At 36.6% G+C, this 12,072-nt stretch overlaps 1 protein-coding gene across 1 annotated transcript in view; it reads right to left on the minus strand.

Moving 5' to 3' along the window:
* LOC150099468 (chymotrypsin-like elastase family member 2A) overlaps positions 1 to 12,072 on the minus strand; it is a 56,615-nt gene continuing 44,543 nt past the window's right edge. The window contains exons 8-9 of the mRNA XM_090404224.1: positions 9,136 to 9,278; positions 1 to 351 (exon numbers count right to left, since the gene is read on the minus strand). Of these exons, the coding sequence (XP_090260350.1) occupies positions 169 to 351; positions 9,136 to 9,278 (326 nt within the window). The 3' untranslated portion in view covers positions 1 to 168. The remainder of the gene's footprint in view (positions 352 to 9,135; positions 9,279 to 12,072) is intronic.

The raw sequence follows: 12,072 nt of genomic DNA on the forward strand, positions 1-12,072 counted from the left end.
GAAGAGATGTAAATTTTAGATATTTATTTTTTAAAATAATTCACAACAGCAGCAAGCCAATTATTAAAAAAAAGTGATTTCTTTAAAGTCAAATTTCAGACAGTGTTTTATTACATATTTGCAACCATATTCTCACAAGAAATATGCTAAGTGCTTTTCTGACTTATTTTAGCTGTATTTCGTAATCATTTCAGTGATCCAGTTGAAATTGGCAGCAATGCGAGTGAAAATTGTGGGTTTAAATGCACAAAATCCACCATACCTGTTTCCTTCTATACCAGAACTTACAACTCCGTGCAGAACCCAGTGATTGTTGTTATCTTTACACACAAGAGGACCACCACTGTCACCCTACAGAATAAAATCATGGCATTTAAAATAATGCATACCTAAATTTAAATAAAGTTGTGTGCATGCTAGATATGCTTGCCCAATCATGTGGCAAGTAGCATTAGACTACAAAATAGAAAATATTTTAATAAAAACTTTTAATTAAATCTTTTTTGACATTAAGAAAATACAATGCCCATTGTGGTAAAAATGAATCTAGTAAATTATATTTCTTATAAAATTAATATTATTTTTACTTGTATTCTTATTATTGACTTTTCCTTCTGTGAGTGGTTCTCACACAAAAGAAAATTTCTTTAACCACAATACAGTACCATCATTTTATAGAACTCATGTTGGGATTTAATGGGACAAAAAAAAAAAAAATGGGTGCATGTGTATGTGTGGATAGGGAGAGGGACCTATGGCACGACGTAGGATTTGTCAAGCCCTATATATATATATATATATATATGTTATTTGCAATGACAACACTATTACAAATTATTAATTTGTTGTATGTATCTTTTGCATACCAAAAATATTCAGTCTGCTTTTGACTCGAGTTTCCATGCCAGTGTTTTAATGCACAAAATGCAAAATAAATTAGTATAAGTTCAAGTCTAGTCGGTTACTGGAGGGACTTTTTTTTCAGGAACCAATTGAAGAAAGGCTTTGACTGGTTCCTGAGTTAGTCTACCTCTAGCATAGGCAAGTGGGATATTTGTCTCATAAATTTAAACAGAAAATCGGCCTTGGAACCGACACTATATCAGACAATAACATATCTTGTTAGGGTTAGGTAACAAGACATGGCAGCACATCTTTGCCAGTTTCTTCATTGGTTGCTGCTTATAATTAGTGATAGTTTTGGGCCAGCTATATCTAATTGGCTATTGGTGGAGATTGAACTTCCCCTCAGTCTTCATAAACCAAGATAGGGTTAAAAGGCCTTGCTTATTTCCCATAAGGAAACAAAAGCTATTAGTCGATTTATATTTATATAATATTCATTTAGATTTAAGAAAAGAAAAAAAAAAAAATCAGCTAACGCCTTTTTATTCCCGTATACGGGAGTAGGCGAGGCCATTTAGCCCTATCTAACTTTTGGAGACTGAGTGGGCAGTTCAATCTCCACTGGTACCAATCAGAGATATATGGCCCAAGGCTATCACAAATTAAGCGGTACACAGTGAAGAGAGACGGCTCAAATGTGCCGCCATCTCGTAGTCCCTAACCCTAACACAATATATATTTAATGTCTGAAATAATGTGGGTTCTACGGTGGATTTTCTTGATTTTACGGGACGAAAAACCCGAGTTTCCGGGAGGAAAAACCCACTTGCCCGTGCCAGAGATCGACTAACTCGGAGAAAAGAAAAATTGAATGAAATAAATTATCATATATATATTTCTCACACATGGCACTGATGTGCTATAGATTCTTGTACCTTTCGTCTGTGGAATAAATATAAAAAATAAACACACACACTGGTGTCCAAAAGCTAAGGATGAACACTATTTCTGAAGATTACAACCACAAATTCAGACAAATCAGCTTGTGGCAATTTTTATAACTGAGAATTTCGAGTAGAAAGTAGGTACATCTTCAGTTTTTCGAATCGTGTGGGAAGGGTTCATGTGATAGCACTCGGCAGGGCAAAAGGCTGCCCTAAGTGAAGTGTTTGAAGGAAACTTCTTGAAGGAATGAAGTTGCAAACTTGAATGTCTTGTAACGTCTCAAAGACATCATCCAGATCAGGGGGTTTCCCAAACTGTGTTCACCTTCCACGGACATCAGTGTTCCATGAGAATTTCTCCTCAAATTTGTCATTATAGTTTTCTAAGCATTTTTCATAAATAAATATTTTGTAGTGGAAATATTCTGAGGAGAATAATATTCGTGAATATGTCGAAAAGTTCAGATTCAGAATACCTAATAACATCTGTTTAGCAAATGTTAGTGACCAAGCCATGCATTTTTAAACATGGAAATATTCATGAATTATCGTTAATTTTCACACATCGAAATCTTTCGACAATCGGGAAAGAGAATACCGCTGTTTATGACCAATCATAAAAATTGCCTGCAAGCCGATTACAACCATGGGTGGCATATCCTCTGTTCTCAAAACTGAAAGAAATAACATCTGTGTTGCAAATGTTAGTGAACAATCAGCAGGGATGTATAAAGAAAATTTTTCCAATAAAATTGAAGATCAAGGTAGTCTGTATCCGGTTCTCACATCTAGTAATAATACTGCATACTTTCTTCGCAAGTTCGTATTGTAGGGTGAAAGTTTCGAAACCATAGTTTCATGATTTTTTAAAAGTAATAGGCCTGTAGATTCAAATTTTAATATGAATAAGAGACAAGGGACTTTGTTTAATTTTGATATTAAGATATCTCTTCTTGAAAGTGTTTGTGATGCAACAGATAGTGAGTCATTCACCACCAGCCTACAAAGCGATCTCCAGGATGTACAAAAGGAGGGAAAAATTGTTAGCACACAGGCGAAAAAGTCTGCATTCACTTGTAAGTACTTATAATAATATAAATTTTTGGTGATCAGAATGGGATATGTCAATGAAAAACAGCACAAATTAATTTAATGTTTATGTATAATTGATGTTTAATTAATTAATAATTAATGATCAATTATTAATTAATATAAATCAGCTAAATTAATAATTATTAATTAATATATTACAAAATAACCAAGGTGTTCCGTGAAAATTTCAGGATTTGTGAAGTGTTCCATCATAGGAAAAGTTTGGGAAACGCTGATCCAGATGATTTCACACAAGGAAGAATTATTGGAAAGATTGAAGAAGGCCATAGAATTATGATATTGCCTGGAAGTTGTATCCAGGCTTAGTGCAGCATCTCAAACCAATGGAGTGTGTTCCAGACATTTGTTAAGAGGTTGCCCTAACTCTACCACAGAGCATGAAGGCAGATTTTTGGTTATAATGACAAAACATAATTGATGCACCATGACAGGTCAGCTTTCAAGTCACCCCATTTCGCACACATTTCATTGATCAAAGAACTAGGAACATCCTCCCTTCCTTCCTTTCTCTGTTCCTTCACCACAATATGGAAGGTGTTCCAGTTCCTCCATTGTGAGCTCATTCCTGTGGTCCTCCACATCAGCATTGTCAACTTCCAAGCCTATGCTTTTGCCTGGAGACACAATGTGATCGATAGCATCATACTGAGCCTTAAGGTCTCAGTCTGTCCACAATTTCCTCCAGGTTGAGTTCATTTGTACACTACCTAATCAAGGATACTTAAGCAATTGTGGATATTGAAGCGATTTTTCCAGAATTCCCTGAGTGTTAATTATGTGTCAGAGGTCACTTCAAAACACTTAGAAACAGTGCTTTGGTGTAGAATTTCTTAGTGTTCGAAATGACCTGCTGGTCCATTTGGCTGCATTAGAAGAGTCATGTTAGGGGAAAGAAACTTCACTGTGATAAAATCAAACTCCACCAAGTCAACCTCCAAGCTTGGAGGGTGAGCAGGAGCATTGTCCATTACAAGAAGGCATTTTATTATTATTATTACTACATGACACCTCCAGGGAGTCCAAGGACTCATCGAGAAAGAGAGGGCACCTAATCTGCAATCTCTCTGTCATCACCACCACTTACTCCAGCAACTGCACTAAAAGCATCTACCACAAACCACCACCACTAGTATTTCCACAGACAATCACAAACATCCATATCGACAGTGGGATTCGAACCCGTCGCCTTTTGGCTGGATAGTGGATATGCCAGATTGGCAAATTTTTTTTCTTGAAGGTATTTTTTCACATTTGGGGCAAAGACTTCTTGGATCCACTCAATAAAAAATTGCCTGGTTACCCAAGTGTTACTAATAACCCTCCACATAATAGACAATTTACTTTTCATCACGTTATTTTTCTTAAACACTTGGATTCTCAGAGTGGTACACAAGTGGGGACCTTGAAGTCCCCCACTTGTGTTTCACATAGCAAAAGAGTCAGCCTGTCCTTCACTGGCTTGTGTCCTGACAATGCTTTTCCTCCTGAGTGATGTAGGTCCTCCCCAATATTTTTCCAAATAGGGCCACTTTCAACTCGGTTTAACACTTGTTGGGGAAGAAACCCTCAGCCATTACATAGCCACTAAATTCTTGCACATATTTCTCAGCAGCCTCTTGGTTCAAACTCTCAACTCCTCCATGCCTAACCAAACTATGTATGCCACTTCTCCTCTTAAATATCTCGAACCATCCTCTGCTAGCTTTGAACACATCAGTATCACCACTCATATCTGGGTTTTTCTTTAACAGGTCATATAATCCCTTTGCTTTTTCACAAATTATAGCCTCAGAAATGCAATTACCAGATGTTTTTTGTTTATCCAAGTCAGCAGCAATTTTCTCACTTCTTCAATCATTTATGATCTTCATTTAGTAAGAAATTTTACTCCTTTTGCAATATCAGCTCATTTGATTGCCTCTTAATTTTCGAGTATTGCACAGATCGTTGATTTTGCCATACCAAACTGCATAGCAAGATCCAAGACATGAATGCCATTTTCGTGTTTGGATATGATTTCATTTTTCACCTCTATCATGGTTCTAACAACTTTTCACTCTGATGCTATCACTATCCTTCTTTGGCCCATGGTGGCTTATTTAATAACAATTAATAATAATAATTTAAAAAAAAAATTAAAAAAAAGAAAATCAAGAAAAGGAACTGGAAATGTGAGCAGGCATCTGCACTGAGCGGAGGCTCTGCCTTAACTGATGTTCTCCCATTGTACATTTCAGCCCACGAGCACATGGTTGCTGGTTTGTCTGTTCGGAAACCAGTGCATTTTTTGCTTGCGAACCGATTTGTTTAGAGACGAGAGTCATTCCGCAACTGAGTTTCTACTGTACCTGTTTCTATTTTGCTTATTGATGATTATTATTAAATTGCATTAATGTTAAATCTGGTATATAAAAGTGATGATGATGATGATTAGTTTCTTTTCATCCATACGGATGGCAGGGGCAGCTATGCTTCGATACTAGGGAAGTGACTATGAGCAAGGTGGTTTTCTCTTGCCTTCCTTGCCATACTATATCCTATGACTGTATTCTGTATGTTCATGTGTCCGGTTGGCCTGTTTGTGGGATGAAAAACCGCAGGATAAACTGGGGAAAAACCTACTGTCCATGCCTAAGACCAGCTAACTTGGCTATGGCTGAGGAAGATCTTTCAGCTCCTCATGTCTCCGACAGGAATCGAACCTAGGACACTCCTTCCCCAGACATATGGTTGTGAAACGCACAGCCACGAGGCTAACCGTGTGGACATGAAAGTTTTATAGAACATTATCAGAGATGATATATCAATGTTGCATGATTGTTAAAAACATCAGTATGATTGATGAAGTACCTGCTTAAGTTACACAGAAACCATTGTCTTTTTATATGTTTTAACATAACATTTCCAAGGAGTCTAATAACTCATTTTGGAAGGGCACTTTACTCCATAACCTGCCATCTATACTACTACTTAATCCTCCATCTACAGACATTTCATTTCCTATATTACCTATCAATAGTATTTTTTGTTTGTAAATTGCATGTGTGGAAAAAAAACAAGTTTCTGGGTTTTTTCACCCTCGACAACAGGCCAACCGGCTGCCTGAACATACACACCTACAGACGTAGGACACTTCGGGAGGCATAGGGCTAACCAGCAGCAGTAGTGTCTTAAGCCCTTCCAAACCAATGGTTTGGAAGGGCTTAAGATAGCTCCATAACAGGCCTAATACGAAAAAGAAATAAGAATATTTTGAAGAAGAAATTGCATGTGTGTGTATTTTGGCCAATTTCCATACATTATTAAGAGAGACCTTATGGGAGTAAGGAACTTTTCAAAGGAGGCCACATACTACATGCACCAGCTGTCATACATGTTCTTGAATTCATTCACACTGCTTACACACACAAAACATCCAATGACAATCCATTTCAATCACACACACCATTCCATGAGAGAAAAATCTAGCCTTCAACCCTTTCCTAATGGGATTGATTCTAAATTTTCAAGGATGCCTTAATGTCCTTTCCCCACCCTCTATAAAATGAAATATTCCATTTACTGAAATTCTGTGTGTGGCGTTTGCACACCACGGCGCTTGGCCGCACGAAGGAAGACTTGGTTTCGAGTCTAGTCGGCGACTAGAGGAAATTTTTCTAAGACTTTTTTTCGACCAGTTCCCGAGATAGTCGATCTCTGGCACGGGCAAGCGGGTTTTTCGTCCCGTAAACTCAAGAAAATGGACCGTAGAACCCACATTATTTCAGACATTAAATATATTGTGTTAAAGTTAGGGACCACGAGACGGTGGCACGTTTGAGCCGTCTCTCTTCACTGTGTACCGCTTAATTAGTGATAGCCTTGGGCCATCTATCTCTTATTGGTACCAGTGGAGATTGAACTGCCCACTCAGTCTCCAAAAGTTAGATAGGGCTAAATGGCCTCGCCTACTCCCCGTATACGGGAATAAAAAGGCAGCTGATTTTTTTTTTTCTGTATAAAAAAAAATTCTGAAATTCTGTATAGCCCTTACGGAAGTTTGTAACTCCCAATCATATCATTCCTGTTTTCTCTCTACAGCCTACAAATTCTCAGTCTGTCTTCATAATCAGTATTCCATAATCCTGATGTCCTTTTTGACACTATCCTTTGCACTCTCTCCACTGTATCAGAAATGCCATGGAATCTAGGAGACCAGACCTGTGCACAGTAGTCCAAGTGAGGTCTTATCAAGACAAAATGACTTCCTTATCTTTACATGTGAAGGTTTGTTTCAGTATTGCCATTATTCTCAGAGCTGTATTTACAATATTTGCTATATATGACCCTTGAACCCCAACTTGCTGTTTACTAAAACTCCAAGATCCCTAGTTTGATTCAGTTTCTTCTAACATAATCCCATCAATATAATATGACAATGGATATCTAATCACACCAAACTGCTTGACCTTACATTTATTGACATTGAACTGATAGCCATTTTCACATGCCCACAATTCCAACCTATTCAAATCATTTTTTAATTACTACATATCAGCAGAATTCTGGATTAACCTATCTAACTTTGCATCATCAACAAATAACAACAACCGTATGTGCATGTCAAATCCTTCCCAATGTCATTAATGTATACATTGAATAACAGTGGACCAAGGACTGATCCTTGAGGCACACCACTGGTTACCTTGAATCTTACAGAGTCACACCTCCCATATATGACTTTTTGCTATCTGTCAGTCAGCCATCCTCTTATCCATGCCAATAGTTTGTAATCTAATCCCATATTCTCCAATTTATGCAACAGCCATCTATGCTGTATTCTTTCAAAACCTTAGCAAATATGTGAAGGATGAAAACCCCAAGTTACTGGAAGAAGAAACCCTGCTATCTTTGTTTGAGATCAGCTAACTAACCTTCTATTAAAAAAGCCCACATGAAGATTCCTTTTCAAAACAAAAACTAAACTCGGTTCCTTTCCAATCAAAGGATGCACTGTTCCAGTCTTCAATTCTGCTATGGTTGACTAAATTCAACCCATATTTAAAAGAATAAACATATTCAAGTGTTTATTTTTTAATATAAATCATATCACTCTCACTCTTCACAAGCATACTTTTAAAAGATAGCATTGAATTACTCAAGCAAGATTGTTTTTCTTATATTGTTAAATCTTTTTTGATTGTGTAATTCATTCTGAATACTATATCATTTAAGATGAATTATATACCAACAAACTGAAGACACCACAATAGAGTATTCCCACCACTCTGTCAATCTAGAATACAGTTCACTTTAGAAACATAAAAACAGTCAGCCTTTATCGATCTGCTGAGTCTTTTGGAAATATGATATGTACCGATAGTGCCAGACTGCCCAAAGAAAGCTATTCTCAGTTTGAATCCAATCACTGACTAGAGCAGCATTTTTGTCTAATTCTTTTTTCAACCACTTCCCAAGTTAGTGTCTTTAAGGCAGAGGCAAGTGGTTTTTTCCTTCCAGAAACTCAAGAAAATTGACCATAGAACCCACACTATTTCAGACAATAAGTATATTGTGTTACAGTTAACGACCAGGTGGCGGTACTGTCTGCTTTCTCTTCATTGGGTTCCCTTGTGTAATTAGTGATAGTCATGGGCTAGCTATCTCTGATTGGCAGAACTGCTCCCTTAGTCTCCAAAAGTTAGATAGGGCCAGAAAAGCCTTGCCTACTCCCTATAAGGAAATAAAAGGTGCTAGACGAATAAACAACAGAAGTCTTAATTCTATGTATTCTGGAAGAGAACTCATAGAAATGTATCCGTGCATTGTCTCACCACCATTCTAGTGAAAAAAAAGTGGTAGGGCTATTAATACCTAAATGCATATCCAGCAGAGAAATGTATCTGTTGCTTGCTAAATACAGAAATCATGCACTATACTGAAGTTCATTTTTTGTCAGGTTCACATGGATTATATTTCCAGTTTTGCTTACTCTGATTTCTCGCTGAAATCTACGTAGTTCAATAATAACTGTTATATTTTTCTGTGCATTTCTTAACAAACATTAATCATGAACTATTTCCTCACATGCTTTCTAATGGAATGATATTTCTCTCCCCTTCTGTCTCCCCCCCCCATAAAAAAAAACCTTAGCACTCCTTTTGGAATCATGAATTTTTACAATAATAAGCCTACTTTAACAAATTAAATGTGGATAAGTGATATCACATGGTATGCAATTAAATATACTCACATGGCATACTCCATAACTGTCTTCCAAATTTGCAACACAAAGCATTGTTTCAGGATGAAATGTTCTCAACTTAGTCTGATTGCAGTCATTTTCTGGATATGTTTTCATCATAGTTTGCTTTAATACATCACTTGACCCTGATCCTTAAAAGCAGTATAAAATAATTAATATTATTATGGTATAAAATTTTCTTTTATACCATAAAAGAAATTTATGGTATAAAAGAAATTAATTAACTTTTGTTCACTGTTGTACATCATGGTAATTCTTAAGAAATTATTGGAGAAGATAGGAATCTATTGAAAATCATTAAGAAAAGGAAAATCTTGGTCACATACTAAGGTATGAATCCTACAAAAAACACCTCTAGAAGGAATGATACAAGGAAAAAGAAAAGGAGGAAGACAAAGAACAGATTGAATGGAAAATATTAAGGACTGGACCTTTTTGTCCTATGAAGAATGCAAAAGAGAAGCACAAAACAAGCTCATGGTAGTAACGCTGGAAGGAGTTCACATCTGACAAGACAAGAATTCTTAAGCAAAACGATGTAGCAAGCCTATGAATTTCCTTATTATGTGAATCATTACACTCCAAATTAAACTTTCTCTTTCTGGTAACGCTGGTTATAATTTGAATATCAGTCTGTTTTGGCAGAGGTATTCAATAAAACACATCCTGTCAAATCTAAAGTGGTAAATACAGTTATTGAAAGAACAGCACTTGAAATGTAAATGAGCATGCCTGAAATAAATCACTTCCTTTATTCTTCTTCCACTCTTCAATACACACACACACACCTCTGCAGACTGCATCATTCAGCCAATTTTTTTATTATTATTATCTGAAACTTCCAGGGAGTCAAGGACTCATCGAGGGCGGCTAAAAATCACCCAAACCAAACCTGCAGTCATACCTTCCCTTAAATTCATTCACACCAATGCACTCACTACCCCTAATGGCAAATCATTCCACTCACTGCTATTTGAGAGAAATACATAGCTCTTACCACTTTCTTGACTGCAAATAAATTTAACTTCCATGGATGCCACTCTCCCATGTTCTCTCCTAACCTCCATATAATGAAAAATTTTGCCAAATGATATCCTATAACACCCATTCAAAAGTTTATAGACCTCTATCATATCACCCCCTCCCCTTTCTCCAGTTAACCAGTCTGCAATCCACATACTCGCAATGTGTTCTGATAATCTAAATCCCATAATCCAAATATAATCTTTGTAACCGTTCTTTGCTCTCTTTCCACAGCTTCTTTATCCCCTTGGAGACCAAATCTGCACACGATAATCCAGGTGTGGTCTTATCGAAGCCTTATAAAGAGGAAACATTACTTCCTTATCCTTACATGTCAAGGTTTGCTTCAACATCACAATTATCCTCTGAGTTATATTTGCAACTTTTGCTATGTGACCTTGGAACTTCAAATTCCTATCCACCAGTACATCAAGATCCCTTGCCTCAGTTCTTGTAGCATAATCCTGCTAATATAATATGCTGATGGAACTCTAATCATGCTAAAGCCATAACTTTACCCTTACTAACATTAAACTGATAGCTGTTAGATCCTAAATGAAGGAATCTTGGAAAGAAATCATTCACTTAGGGTCTAACATAGAGAAATACCTGCACATCAGTTGTAATAATAAGTGAAACTTCCTCACTTTATGTAAAAATGTGCATTCTTTATTTAAGCACCTTATATTTAAGCTATTATGATTAATCTGAGATTTCATTTTCGCATGTCTTAAAAAAGAGGGATAATGTGAATTAAATTTAAGCCTTACTTAAGCTATGTAAAATCTATTGTGAGTCATGATAAAGCTGTTAAGCATTAATTGCTGGAAGGCCTAAAACTACAGGTGTACAGCGTAACGCTGGCGGGTATAGCTTATTCGGAAAATCATGTAACCATGTATTCCATGAATCCGAGTATATCAGCATCGTAGAAACGAAGGATAAGCCAAAGGGTGAAATTGGTAAGGATCGTGTGCAAAAAGGGGCTGAAAAGAGTGCGCTCTATAGGAGTATAAAAGGAGGTTGAGCCAGGAACACAGGGAATTCTCTTGATCTCTGGTATCGTTTTCCTGTTGGGTGGTTCGGAAGTTGGCAGGCAGTTTTGCATAAGCAGGAGTGAAGTCTGTGATGTCGGGCAGTGAGCGTTCGTAAAGAAATGAAGCTGGATTCTATGCAAAGCTGAAAGAAAAAATTCCAGTCCTAGCAGAATCAGGCCGTCGCTGAAAAGCCCCATCGAGTTGTTCCTGAAACCAAAGATTTTGAGTCCGTTTCCGGCAGAAAGATTGAAGATAGCGTAACCCCTACGTTGGCGTATAGACAGCCAAAATAGATGAGAAATATTCAGAAAAACACGTGGTACAGAACGACGTCGAAAAAAGTCGGTAAGGTGCTATTGCCCTAATTTTCTGTGAATGTTCATTTGAAGAAAGAAGATTGTTTACGATTGTAAAATTTAGAACTTGATAGTAAGGAACTCTGTGGACTATTTAGAAAGTTAACCTCGTTTGTGAGTAAGAAGAATTGTTTAGGAAAGTTCTTTTGTAACTTGTATGTGATAGGATTAACTTGATGCGATATGAAAGGTAGAATTTAGTGTCTCAGTAACATTAGAATGATTGATAGTTTGTTCTTACAAGTAATACTGCTGGAAAGAATTTAGCTTAACCTGTTATCATTTGATTTATATCCCAATGTGTAATTACTGTGTTTAGCATGCCTTATAAGTTTTAATTAGTTCAAATGTGTTAATCTCTTAGTTCGAGTTTTATTTAGTATCGAGCGTAATTAAGTGTATGAGTTTCTAATGTGTATTAGATATTCCAATAAACATATCATATTTAACTGAACCTGAGTCATGCCTGATTACAATTCCAAATTACCACTTAAGAAAATGGAACCTAT

Source organism: Typopeltis vanoorti, chromosome 14 (assembly GCF_054136105.1).
Source record: "Typopeltis vanoorti isolate ZY-2024b chromosome 14, IOZ_Tvanoo_1.0, whole genome shotgun sequence".
In the NCBI taxonomy this organism is placed as follows: Eukaryota; Metazoa; Arthropoda; class Arachnida; order Uropygi; family Thelyphonidae; genus Typopeltis; species Typopeltis vanoorti.